General features: G+C 39.3%; 1 protein-coding gene across 2 annotated transcripts in view; it reads right to left on the reverse strand.

The window, feature by feature from the left end:
* Positions 1–14,632, reverse strand: part of camsap2a (calmodulin regulated spectrin-associated protein family, member 2a) — a 178,227-nt gene that overhangs the window by 36,256 nt on the left and 127,339 nt on the right. Inside the window, exons 5-7 of one of the 2 annotated variants that reach the window (XM_043699731.2) lie at positions 12,094–12,126; positions 8,673–8,814; positions 7,067–7,206 (exon numbers count right to left, since the gene is read on the reverse strand). In XM_043699731.2, the coding sequence (XP_043555666.1) occupies positions 7,067–7,206; positions 8,673–8,814; positions 12,094–12,126 (315 nt within the window). The remainder of the gene's footprint in view (positions 1–7,066; positions 7,207–8,672; positions 8,815–12,093; positions 12,127–14,632) is intronic. The other variant, XM_043699732.2, reaches the window with a different exon arrangement.

Here is a 14,632-nt window from a genome sequence, read left to right on the forward strand (position 1 = left end):
TTCAGCTCTAAAGTAAAATTAAGCTTATAAAAAAGGTGTGTAAAGCAATTACAAAAGCAAAAAACTCCAGGTGAAATAAAAAACAAACATGCTGGAAATTCTCAGCAGTTTAGACAGAACCTGTGGAAAGAGAAATAGCACTAAAGGTTCAACTTGATGACCTTTCAAATAAGAATTCTTTCTCTTGTCAAAGATGCATCCTGGCCAGCTGAGCACTTCCAGTGTTTTTTATTTTGCGAAGTATTTAATTGATTTTAAAAAGCCACACACTTAAGAAAATAAAGGCACTGCATACAACAGATGAACAGGAGTCACTACTTGGCAATGACGGGTGTATGCACTTAAATGAAGTGGAGGTGAGGTATTAATAGTTTCTGGGGATGAGCTGTTTAGGACAATGGAAAACCAGTAATGTCACCACAGAAAGTTGCAGGCACAGGGTGAGTGCTAAGTGCTCCATACCCATGAAACAAAATAATTTAAACAACTGACAGAACCTGTACAAACCTCAAACAGACTAAGAAATTTAAAAAATGAAATTTGTGTTTAACTAATACAATAATGAGTGAGAAGCTAAGGTTCAATCTCAAGTCAGCTAGTATTAAAATTCAGATGCCTTTGCACATGTATCTTAAATGCTTCCATAGACTGTACGTCATGGATTTTCTGAAGATGTGCGAACATGAAGAAAAGGCTAGCAAGCTGTTGGGCTTTAATAGCTGTTCAGCATTTGATTCCCAAGTAGGATTAATTTGGAGTAAGGGAAGGTTTTGCTTTGGTCAGCTGCATATTTCAAACATGTTTCTCAGCTGGGGATTGGGAAAATAGATAAAGTTTCAGCATCTGTGATGTGGCAAACAAATAACTTTAGCATTAACATGCTATTTATCCTTCTACAGATGGACAGACATTGGGTTACTGGGCTTGAAATGTTAACTTTGTTTTTCTCATTACAGATGCTGATGACAGATCTGCTGAATTTCTCCAGCACTTTTTGTTTTGCTTCAGATTTCCAACATCTGCAGTTGTTTGTTTTTATTTTTATTTCTAAATAGAAAAATGAGTGCTTGAAACTCCAGGACATTACACAAAGACAGTTAAGGTGAATACCGAAATTACCAAAGATAAGAAGTTACTCAGTGGAGTAATTAAACAAGGAGAGTTGGGAGTGGATTTTAATAGTCGAAAAAAGTGTAGCAGTGGAAAAGCACAGGTCAGGCAGCATCCAAGGAGCAGGAGAACTGACGTTTTTGCACAGGCCCTTCATCAGGAATGGGATTTTGATAATGGCTGAAACTTTATTGCTGTAACAGCACAGCAGGTCAGGCAGCATCTAGGGAACAGAAGATTCGACGTTTCGGGCACATGCCCTTCTTCAAACGTCGAATCTTCTGTTCCCTAGATGCTGCCTGACCTGCTGTGCTGTTCCAGCAATAAAGTTTCAGCTTTGATCTCCAGCGTCTGCAGACCTCACTTTCTCCTCGAAGATTTTGATAATGGACCTGTCACAGCATTAGGACTTGGAGGATGAGATGGGAAGAAAAATAATGTGCTCAGAGAAGGTACTCAGGAAGACAAGGCACAGCTCGACAGTGAGACCTAGTCAGGAAAGCCAATGTGTTTCTGTGATTTGTGGCAGATTATATAGTGGAAATATGTGGCCAAATAGGACAGCTTCGAAGATAGCAAAAGGTCCCTTCAGTGTCTGAAGTTTTAATCATACCCACAAGAGTCAGGGGACTGATGAAATGGAAGTTGTTAATGTTAAGATGCTTTAATAAAATGTTCGGAAATAGAGTCAATAGGCAGGAAGAGACCCTTAGAAAATAATCAAAGTGATTCTACAGCCATGAAGAACAAGAGCTGAGGAAGGAATGTGCAATGATTCAATTGAATAAATCTTTCAGAAACTAGAATGACTGACCAGAATACATCTTCATTTTTTTTTATTTCAAAAATATACTTTATTCATAAAATACTTTCATGGTCTGTACAGTTGGACATGCCATACATATGTAAACATTCCATTTACGTTTACAGGAAAACAGAGTAATCATTCCTATTTACAGGTCTGTTTGATTACATTTTTAGCTGTGGCATCAGCAGAGCTCAAATGACTATGCGGGCCCCCTGTTCTTCTTCAGGCAGGCAGATGTTACACGGTGGTCTTTCCCCACCGCGCCTTGGCAGCAGCTGCCCCAAGCTTCAGCGCGTCCCTCAACACGTAGTCCTGGACCTTGGAATGTGCCAGTCTGCAGCACTCAGTCGGGGTCAACTCCTTCAGCTGGAAGATCAACAGGTTTCGGACCACCCAGAGAGCGTCCTTCACCGAGTTGATGATCCTCCAGGCACAGTTGATGTTCGTCTCGGTGTGTGTCCCGGGGAACAGGCCGTAGAGCACGGAGTCCCGCGTCACAGCGCTGCTCAGGACGAACCTCGACAAACACTCACTGCATTCCTCTCCAGACTTCTTCTGCGTAGGCACATTCCAGAAGGAGGTGTGTGACAGTCTCGTCCCCCCCGCAGCCGCTTCGAGGGCAGCGTACGGTGCGGCTGAGAGTCCGGGCGTGCATAAAGGATCTCACAGGCAGAGCCCTTCTCACCACCAGCCAAGCCACATCTTGGTGCTTGTTGGAAAGTTCTGGCGATGAGGCATTCTGCCAAATGGCTTTGACAGTCTGCTCAGGGAACCGCTCGATAGGATCCGCCCTCTCCTTTTCCCGAAGGGTCTCAAGGACACTACGTGCTGACCACTTCCTGATGGACTTGTGTCAAAGGTGTTTTTCTTCATAAACTTCTCCACAAAGGACAGGTGATACGGAACGGTCCAACTACTCGGTGCGTTCCGCGGCAGCGAGGCCAGGCCCATCCTTCGCAACACCGGGGACAGGTAGAACCTCAGTATGTAGTGACACTTGGTGTTTGCGTACCGGGGATCCACACACAGCTTGATGCAGCCACACACAAAGGTGGCCATCAGGGTGAGGGTGGCATTGGGTGTATTTTTTCCCCCGTTGCCCAGATCTTTGTACAGCGAGTCCCTTCGGACCCGGTCCATCTTTGACCTCCGTATAAATTGGAATATGGCCCTGGTGACTGCAGCAGCACAGGTTCTGGGAATAGGCCAGACCTGTGCCACGTATAACAGCAATGACAGTGCCTCATACCTGATGACCAGGTTTTCTCCCGCGATGGAGGGCGACCGTAGCTTCCATCTGCCCAGTTTCGGCCTCACTTTGCTGATACGTTCCTCCCAAGACTTGGCGCACGCATCAGCCCCTTCGAACCAAATACCCAGCACCTTCAGGTGGTCGGTCCTGATGGTGAAGGGGATCGAAGATTGGTCGGCCCAGTTCCCGAAGAGCATGGCCTCGCTCTTGCCTCGGTTTACCTTGGCCCCCGAGGCCCGTTCGAACTGGTCACATATGCACATGAGTCTGTGCACGGACAGCGGATCCGAGCAGAAAACGGCGACGTCATCCATGTACAGGGAGGCCTTAACCTGCAGGCCCCTGCTGCCAGGAATAGTCACCCCTCTCAGGCTCGCATCCTTCCTGATGGACTCGGCAAATGGCTCTATGCAGCACACAAACAAGGCAGGAGAGAGAGGGCATCCCTGCCTGACTCCAGATCTGACTGGGAAGCTATCTGATTCCCACCCGTTGATTGAGACTGCACTGACAATGTTGGTGTAGAGCAGTCTGATCCAATTGCAGATTCCCTCCCCAAAGCCCATTTTGGAAAGAACATCTCTCATATACGTGTGTGATATCCGATGTGAGTGTTCATTATATTGGTATTAATACCTGGAGTAGTCCTTTCCTCTCAGTTGGGAAACACACAGCAACAGTGGAACATCAACATTCATCTCAATCCAGTTGACAAAAATACCTACACCAATTTGATATTCCCTCGCTACTTCACTTACTCGCTCATAGTAACTGTCAATTTCTAGTGCCCATTTTCATACATTTACAGATATGTGCAATAACTTAAAAGCCACTTGAAGAATTTAACAATTTAAATTGCAAGGCAATTTTCATTAGTCGGTTGTAGATACGAATTGCAGTGTTGCATCACCCAGTGGGCTAACACAAGCACTACAACAGCCCACAATGTCACTTGAGATTTATTATAAATCTCATTTTGTCACTTCAGCACATATAGTGGAAGTTACTGATTTGTGAAAATTTCCAATAATCCAGCTACACGGTCAAAGGTTACAAATTGGCAGTTTCCCATAGTCCTGTAATTTTATAACCTTGAAGCTCTTAATTGGTCCTTGGTGGGCCAGAGGACAGGAGGACAATCCCAAACCCTTTCAATTCTGGACATAAATGGGGGAAATTGGGAAGGTATCAAGTATCCATCCCATGACTTTCTGCCTTGTTTCAGAGCTCCCCCTCCCACAATCTCCCTGCCTGTTCTGGACAGGGAATTGGTAAGAGGGTGGTGTTAAATTACATTCAATTAATGTGGTAGACAAGGCGTGCCCTGCATTTTAAAAATACAACATGGACTCCCAGAAGACACATTAAACAAGACACCATTTGAAAAACAGCTACCAAAAGTGAGAATGCATGGAATTGGAGGCAATCCATGGCACGGACAAGGAACTGGTGGTAGGTACTGAATCAAAAAACATTAGAGAAGAAAGGAGCAATTCAGTTCTTTGTGCTGGTGTAACCATGTTTATTTCCACATCCCTCATTATGTCTGTAATCTTGAGAATTCCTCAATCTTAACTACCAATCCAATTTCCTCTTCAAATGATTAATGGCATCAGATTTGCACATTTGTGACAAATCCTTCTCGTTATTTGTTCTGTCATTCTGCATTCTGTGAAAATGTTAACATTTAAAAAATAGAGTGCTCAAAGGATAACACAGGGAATATTGGAAGAACTCAGCAGGTTTGGCAGTATCTGTGAAGACAGAATCAGAGATAATGTGAAACTCTTCATCAGAGCTGAGAGGTGTTCAAACATGTTTTTTTAAAAAATACCTGTGAAAGGCAGAAGAGTTATTGATATTGGAGAAAAAAAAAGTAAAAATGGATGTAAATATAGGTGTGAAAGGGAGAGAATTATTCCTCTCTACAAAGTACAAAATAAACAAGGCAGAAACTAGATATGGCTTTTGGAGGGTGGGTGGAAAGAGAAGAGAGAATTCAAGAAAAATGGAGAACAAACATGATACAGTCAGTTTCCCAATTTATTGAATTTAATATGAAGGCCTCTAGACTGTAAAGTGCCTAAGCAGAAAATGAGGTACTGTTCCTCGAGTTTGTGTTATGCTTCACCGGAACTCTGGAAAAAGCCCATGACTGACAGCAATGAGATTTATTGAAATAGCCAGTATCTGGAGTCAGTCCAGAGAAGATTCTTAGGTTGATCCCAGGTATGGAGGGACTATCTTAGAAGAGGATGACGATCGTAGGCCTGTACTCATTGGAGTTCAGAAGAATGATAGATACAGATGACTTTACTGAAACATTCCAGATTCTAACAGAAGTTGATGGGTGGTTGCAAAGACATTGTTTCCCGTTCTGAGAGTCCAGGACTATACAGAAAAAGGGGTCACACATTTAAAACTGAGAGAAGGAGGAATTTCATCTCAGAGGTTAGTGACTCTGTGGAATTCTTTACCACACAGGGCTGTAGAAGCTGGGTCATGAAGGATATTCAGGGCTGATATAGACAGGCGTTTAATCAGTATGCACATTAAGGGTTCTTGGAAAAAGGCAGGAAAGTGGAGTTAAGGATTATCAGATCAGTTTTGGTCACATTGAATGATGGTGCAGATTAGATGGGTTGAATGGCCTACTCTATTCCTACGTGCCGTAGTCTTGTGGACAGTATAGTTCTGGAGAGGAAATTTCAAGGCCAGGTTGGCAAAAGTGAAGAATTGTAATCCTTGTTAAATTGAATTAGAGTTGATGGCCTGTATAATTAATAACTGGTGGAATTTGATGAGCAATCATGGAAATTATCTCGATTACATTTGATATGTTATTTGTGCTACAGAGTGTTCCATCACAATCTACCACGCATATTTACCAAAGGTTAAATCTGGGTGTTAGGATACAAGTTGCACATGTATTTTAGATTGAACTACTGTTTTAATCCTTCTACAGTAACATTTACTGTTTGTTCAAAATCACAGAATCTTGTGGCTTTATTGTCTTAATAAAGCCCCTGGATCGTCCACTTCTTCTATTTTAAAGTACAGTTAGTGGTCCTGAGTCATCAATTGACATCAGTTTGCCAGTTTGAGCTGGGACTGTAAAACATCTTTTCATGTAGAGCATTCCAGATTCTAATAACACTGAATTCTTCCACCACTCCCCTGTAGATCTTTTGCCAACAATTTTAAACCTACGACCTCTATCACTGACCCACCTGCCCAGTGAACTCTGAACTCTACCCAGTATGCAAAACACTGAAAACAGATGGTAAAGCTGCTAACATTACAATGCAAGGATGCAATCAATCAATGAACATGCAGACACAAAGTGTCATATTTGTAATGAAAGATATAAGTGTTAATCTATGTTGAAAACTGTGCAAATCAAAAAACAGAATTCTTCATGCTTTCTAACTCATGTATTAATTAGATAATGTCAGCTAGATTACCCATAAACTGTTGCCCAAAATAAGGTTTAAACATGTATGTGCCAGAATCACACAAACAAGGATATCATATTAATAGATTTCAAACCAGGAGGTAAAAGTTAAATCACTGAATGTTTTGTTGAGGAAGCAGTTTGCTGCCTTTCTCAATCCTACCCCTGTCATTCCACACCCCGTGATAGAGGTGTTCCCAATGCATTTTTACTCAAATAATTAATAGCTACCACCAGTTTATTCTTGACCTTAAATAAAGTTATTAACAAATTAAAAGTGATTAACCAGACCAAAACATGTGAGACCAAATGCAATAACTGTTCTTGTTCTTAAAACTAGAATTTTAAATGATCATATAACAACTAACAATACAATTAGATCAAAGAGTTTAGAAGTCATTGGTGAAGCAAATTCAATGTACAAAATTCATGTCAGTTTTACCTTAATTGATGAAGAAGCATAGAGCATATCTTCCAGTAAAAAATGGCAGCATTGGTTCAGATAACCTTCACAGAAGTCCTGAATCAACTGCAGATTATACAGGCCATCAGCCAATGACATGGTCTCTTTCAAACATATATCTGAAGAAACAGACAAGCATAGATAAGTCTTTACTTCAGCCATCCTCAGCAATGCTGTCTCCCAAGAAAAAGTAATGAAAACCGATCCACAATAAACAGGCTATAATGTTTTGCAAATGCCAGTCTAAATTAAGATGATTCCAGACATTGAAGATTCAATGTCCAGTTTTACTTAGCTACATTTGGTCTAAAGACCCAGTTAATTTTCTTGATCATATGGCATCCAGTTTCAAAAAAAGATAGGTAATGAAATTCTTTCGCTGAATTAGTTTCCATTTATTTTCTTCATAAACAGTTGGAAAGCCAACAAAAGCCCACCACTTTAAGCACATCTCAATACAGGAGAAGGATTAAAATATTGCTGAAATTAAACCAAGCTAAATGTTAAACATCCACAGCAGATGCCTTTATGGGCTGAAATCAATCATGGGGTCCAGGTACAGATAATGCCAGAGAGGTCCTAACTTATTGCAACATTTCAGGGCACAATTTAGTAAAACAATGGCTGCATCATTTTGGGTTAATTGTAGCTTCTTAATATCACGCATTAATGGACTCTTGTGGCACAGTGGTAGTATTCCTAGCCAGGCTGCATGGGTTCAACTCCCACGTTCTCCAGAGGTGTGTCATAACATCTCTGGACAGGTTGATTAGAAAATATCTGTAATTAATTAATTAGAGGAAGTCCTATGTGTTTTATGTGAAGTTGAACTAAAAGTCTCCTCAGAAAATTCAACAACACAATTGCAAAAAGAGGAAGTTTCTCTTCATTTTGCTTATTAATGTGAGAAACACTTGTGGAGACTGTGTGCTGGAGAATAAAATACTGCACCATTTCAGTTTACAAGGAAAGGAAGTCGCAAATGTTCTAGAATAAATAAGCAAACCAGTGTACCAAACTTTAAAATGGCAAAGTTGATGGTTTAAGAAGTTCTTAAACATACATGTCCTGAAATATTTTGGACTGTGATTCTGCAAGTAACAACAGAAAGACCAGCAGAACTCCCCAAGTCTTTCAAAGGCACAGCCTTGCTCTGATTAAGGAAAACTCAAATAAAACAATTAATTATTGCCATGTATTTAATCAGTTGTGTGGTTAGACAAACCCTTTGCAGCTATTTGCCAGAGAACTCAAATATTATCACACTGCCTCAAGCGGAGGTTGTTTGCTTTATACTAAAAGATCACAACATGCATGTTGTTTGAAGAGTTTACTTCAACTGGACATTTGAAGGTGGTGGTTAGCTCTCCATTTAAAAAAAACAATCTTTTGTTAGTTTGGGCCTCCCATGGGCCATTGTCTTTCTCAATGATGTTATCCAAGGTCAAACATCCTGATTAAAATATAATAATTGCGATATGATATAGAAGCAAGCTCTTTCCAGGGTGAACCTTAAATTGTTGTATTACAGGACAACAGGTTAGATTCTTTGACACAGGATCTCAGATGGAAAATGGAGTCTCACCTTCCATTCGGATAATATCGGGACAGTAAAAATGAATCAGTGCAGCTAATGCACAACCATCTGTGGTGTCCTTCAACAGATTTTCAACTGGTGAGATGCAGGGTGGCTGCTTGGGTACCATTTGATCCTTTCTGTAACGGGCCTGTCACAGAATAACAGATGCAGTCAGATGAACAAATTTATTTGCAATAAGAAAGTTAAAATGAAAAATATATCTATTTTATATGAAATAACAAGATGTTTTTGTCTCATTCACACACAAATTTTCAATTATCTGAGAACAGGCCAATTTAAATCCACTTTCTCAATATCGAGGTTTGTTTACAAAAACACACACGGTTTCAACAAATAAGAAAAAATGTTCCCATTCTGCAGGAGATACACACATTTATAGTTTGCTTTGAAGGGCACGAGCCAATTATGGACTTGGGTGTGGGGGGTTGGGCACAGTGGGCAGCCACTTGTAAGGGTTTTAAAAGAATAAACTTTTTGAACAAAAATATTCAAGTCTACACTTCACCATTCTGCCTGCTAGCTGCAGCAACCAAAGCACTGATAAAATCATTAAGATGCCAGAAGGAGCATCTCAGGCAACACAGAAACACTAGTCTATCTGTTCACTGTGAAGACAGAATAATAAGTATTGAAAATGTCTGTACAAGAAGCACAGTTTCACTGGTATCAGCATCACCAAATTATTTCAACCAGATAGAATTTAACTACGAATATGTATCTTGCAATCCTGCAACAAAAAGCTGAAATTAATAATGGATCACTTGCATTAATCTAGTAGTAGCCCATCCAGTTGGTCATTAGAGTGGACTATCAAACAAAATGTGGGGTCATGTAATGACTTTCCTTTATAAGAGTGACATGAGTGGATTCTGAAATAAAAATGGTGAGCCCTCCAAAATTCTGATGATGGCACTGAGTCACTTGCGTGTGAATCTGAAGAGCTGTTATCTAATTACTTCAGATTTCCAGCATCCTCACTGGACTGCACAGATTAATTTCAGGGCCAGATCTGTGCAGCCAAATGCTATTAGAAGACTGGCAGGATTTCTCAGATTGGCTTGCAATGGCCTGTGGAGGATAGTTTCAGTCAACTAATAAACCGTGAGGAATGGTTCATGAGGAGCACTGTTTTGCTACTTTTCCCCAAGAGTGGTGCAAATGTGTCTGAGAGGTGGAAGTGGCTATGGTATGCAAACTAATGAGTATTCACATTATAAGCTGAATGCTGAAATGAATTAGAAGTCTTGCCAACAATATTGTTGGTCAGCTAACAGTTCCATTACCTGCAAATGCATCCATAATAATCTGAGCGCCGACACATTTTGGGTAAACTGATGAAGTGAGTCACAACTCTTACTTCATTGGAAGTGATTTGAAACAAAATCTATACAAAGAAGCCAGAGTTGCATATCCAAAACCTGAGTAAGAAAGCCTAACTGGAAAAACCTTAATTTTAGAAATCATCAAATGCAACCAAATAGTTGTAAATGAACTCTTGATGTCAAGAAATGATGATTACTTTGAGATCAATATATTGTTAATAGACAGATGACATTTTAAAGTCTAATTTTCCACATTGTTCAATATCAAAAACATTAAGTAACCAGGTTCTGAAGATTTAGAATTCTCATGGAACTCTACATATTATGTTTCAATCTTCAGTAGAGGTAGCACTGCAAGCTGAATCGGCCAGCAAACTACTCATCAATGTATCTCTAACCACTTTGCTCACATTGCCATTATAATTGATTCCAAAACTTAAAAATATTTAAGAATATTAACAACATACACTTACATATTCTAAGGAAGAAATTAAAATATCAAGGAAAACCAAGAACATCAGGGATGTGGGACATTTCTGACTTCTTGCTCAATGCTACCTAGTTTCCACTTAACTCCATCTTTAATGTCCTCCCACCATGTTAAATTAATTGGCTGCTTAAGGGGCACAATTGGGTGTGGGTAGGTGTGGTTCTCTAGGTCTCACTTGTATCCCAAAACTGAAGATAGGTCAGGAAAGGCTGAAAGGCCAGCTGGAAGACGTTTTAGACTCCCTTGCCTGTAAATCCATTGGCAGGGGACCCACAAAAGTTTACAAATGAAATAATCTACACATAAGATACCAAATTTGTCATATTTAATTCTCATCTGACTTCGCTCCAAAAGCATTATCTTCAATGCATATTATTTATTGTTGAATTAAGTTGATTAAAGTTGTGTAAATAAATCCAACAATGATTTTTTTGATAAGTTTGCCTTGTGATGCAACAGCAACTTGTGCAGACAAGGTACCTGGAAATATTTTGTTTGTGTATTCACGAAGCAATTTTTCACCCAATAAAATAAACAGGGAGAAAATAGACTGGTCAAAGTGAAAAAGCAAAACTGCCCAGCTACAATTTCTGTTGCAGGTTGTCCTGAATCAGCCAATTTCAGCCAGAGTTCTAATATAGTCTAAAACCCAGTCCCCAGGAAGGGAGATGCAAAAACACAATACTCTTTAAAAGAAAGTGATACCATTCACACCTGTCCAAAGATCCTATGACACGTTTTGAAGAATTGGGCAACTTTGCCTGAATCACAGCTAACATTACTCTCAAACAGATAACCTGGTAATTTCTCTTACTTCTGTTTGGGGGATTTGGCCGTGCACAAATTCATTGTCACTTGTATTTGAATTATAATAGCAATGACATTTCAAAAGTATTTAATTGTCTATGAAGCATTTTGGGATGTGTAAAGTATTTAAAAGCAAGTTTGTCCTTTTCCTATTTGCAATGGGAACTTCCTATGGAAAGTAACTACTCTGAAATTGCGCAACCTGACTGTTATATTGTCTTTCTTGGACAAATTACTCAAGTTGGAATCAGCCTCAGCTACAAACCTAGGCTTGGACACTATGTTTTTGTTCAGAGCTGTGATACTGTGGGCCAAGTTGGACTTGCATAATCGGAGTAGGTGCAGTGCATTTTAATAGAACTGGAAATAGGCTTATAATGTCCCAGAATTTCAAATTGTTGTCTGACTTATTAAAAATTGAAACAGTCATGGTCATGTTCCTCGGACAAATGATCTTGCATTACTATCCAGCCCATTGCACACAAAACATACACTCAATATTAACTTTCAGCTTGTTAAATTCTTTACATTTCTTGGATAAACTAAGGCAATTCCTTAAAAAGAAAATACTCTATGCTAAGGGATGCATGCAGATGTGAACGAAAAACAAAAGTGGCTCATTTAAAAATGAATGGACAGCAGACATGAGTGTTAATGCCAGAAAATGAAATGACATCACAGCAGAGTAAAACAATACCACGTTAATCGGCATAAGTTAGTACTACTACACTGAGAATAACAAACTGTCCACAAATACAATGGGTCACTAGTCATTGAATTAACTTACAGGAACCAGTTTCCAATACCATTTGGTAGGAGACTTCAGAGGAAGCAGCACCAAGGAGAGAGAAAGGATTGAAGCGATGAGATAAAAAAGAAAAGTCACAATTTTGTCAAGATCACATGCAATACTTCAAAATCTTCTACTGTCCTTTAATTTTCAATCTCTAATTTTAGGAAAAAGACATAAAATGTCTTCAGACTATGGGAAACATTGGGCTGAATTTTGTGGTCAGCAGCAGAGGTATTAGCATGACCTTCAAGAAAGCTGCCACCAAAGATCTAATAAGCTCTGTGGCATGGTTTTACATTTCTCTGATGGACATTTAATCCTAGTGCCAAGTCAAGGCCATGCAGCAGCAGTGATGTCAACAACCATGGTAAATAGCCAAAAACATTGCACAATGCAAACCAGCAAGTTAAAAGCACCTAATGTCCACCACTTCTAACTAAACTTTTCACACAGCAAAATAATTCATCAGGACTGAATTAAAACAACATTACTGAAGTATAAATAAATTTGGAGGCTATTCTAAAATGAATTGTGCAGTATTTTTAAAGTAGGTACATTTTTTAGCAACTTAGTGCACCTCATTCAACATGGACAGTATTTATATAGTACACCATTAAAAACCCAACCGCACTTCATTCACCAAAAAGTAACTTTTTCAAAGATATTCCACCGTTAGATGACAGTGGTCAAAGCAGAAGTTGTCAACAACTTATAATGTTTCCCACAGATTGGAATCTGGGGTTACTGAAGCAGCACAACTTTAAGAGAAACATAGAATCGACGATAGCAAGTTCTGGCCTTCTGTGTAACTCTGTGCATGTGCAACTGCAGAAATTGCTGACAATACCATCATTGCCCCTGCAAACGCTTGACTTATTTTGGTGTTTTCCATTCTGAGTACATCAGTCTCAGAAATAATATTCTTTCTCAATGCAATATGATTGAAGTAGAGCTATGCAGCAAGAAATGGTGACAGTTTACAAATTGTAAAATATTTTTCAGTTGCATCCGAGGACTTTTACAAATAGAATTTAAACATCATCATGTGAAAATCCCTGCCTTGAACAGAATTGAAAATGTGAAGCACCCAGAATACTTAGTTCCAAAAATTATTCTCCAGACTGTAAAAAAACTCAACTACACTAACATTTCTTTTTCCCTGAGAGACCTCCTTTAATGGCTCCTAAAAGAATTATTTGACAACAACATACAGGCCAAGCAAAATAAGCCATTTTGAAACCATTGCCATTAGGTTCCAAATTTGGTCCTTTCCAAAATCAATTCTTTTAAACTGCTGCATGGCGTATGTAAAAAGGTATGATATAGAGCTGCTCTGTAAAAGGCTGATCATTTTCTACACCATAATATCGTTGTCTGCTATACCGCTGCACAGTCATTCACAGCTTGACTTATAAAAGTTATGTTCTGGAAAAACCACAGTTTTGGAGGCTGTCAAAATGTCTCAATATGGAACATCGCTTTTATAGGAAAGGAGAAGAATGTGTGTTTTTCTCCAAACTTCATGGCCAACTCAGGAAGGCAATATCTTGAAAATGTGAGGGTTGTAAGCAGTTTATTAATTATGGAGAAAATGGGTATTCCACTTTGTTATGCCCAAGTAGAATTCCACTCCTTAATATAAACCATTTATAATGTTCCAAAAACATTGTAATATTATTAGCATTACATGTGTGACAGGCTTAAAATGTACATTAATAAATTGCCACACCTGCAAGGTTTTATAAGATATCATACCTTAAACTTCAAATTCAAGGTAAAATGGTGATGTAACCTTCTACTAGCTGTGTCTGGCAATAAACCAATGTGACCAGCTTGCCACAGGAGAAGGTCAAGTCCCAGTAAAACCTAAGTGCCAGATCCAGCTTAAAAAAAGGAAAAGCTGTTGGCCTGTTTTGACACAGAGGCTTTGGACAGAGAGAGAGAGAGCATGAAGAACAGTTTTTTGCAGACAGGTAGAATGTGGGTAGGAGTATATACTCTGGTTGAAGAAATGAAACCTCAGAAAATTAAGGTCGCAGGAAGATTTGTCCGAGCAATGCCAGGAAATGAAATCACTGGAGTAGGCCTTGTTGCAAAGTATCAGTTCTGGAGTTCTGTGAAGATTGAAGGTAATAGCTTTCAACAGAAATTGGATGTCATGACTCGGTGATTCACGGTGAACCAAGCCCAAATGATTGCTGGGAATAACTTTGGACTGGTTCCTCTTAAGACTAAGATTCTGCAGTGAGTATTATGTAACACACAAATGCAGCATTGGGTTTTCAGTCATGTTAGGACATTATGGAGAAATTAATCTAATGTATTAGTTGTTCATAAAGTAATGTTTTGTTGATGTTGATTTCAGTTTGTTTGTTTGAATAAAAATCTTATAAAGTGAAATCTTGTGTTATTATTTTTGTCAGCCAGAAGTTCAAATGTCTTTTGTTTTAAAAGAATTATTCATCTCTGTTGCCATCATAACAAATGTCAGCTATTGACGATCAGCTACTCAGACATTGGTTGTTAGTCTCAA

The sequence above is a fragment of the Chiloscyllium plagiosum genome, unplaced genomic scaffold (genome assembly GCF_037043375.1).
Source record: "Chiloscyllium plagiosum isolate Xiang-an unplaced genomic scaffold, Cpla_swu_hap1 HiC_scaffold_9, whole genome shotgun sequence".
NCBI lineage: Eukaryota > Metazoa > Chordata > Chondrichthyes > Orectolobiformes > Hemiscylliidae > Chiloscyllium > Chiloscyllium plagiosum.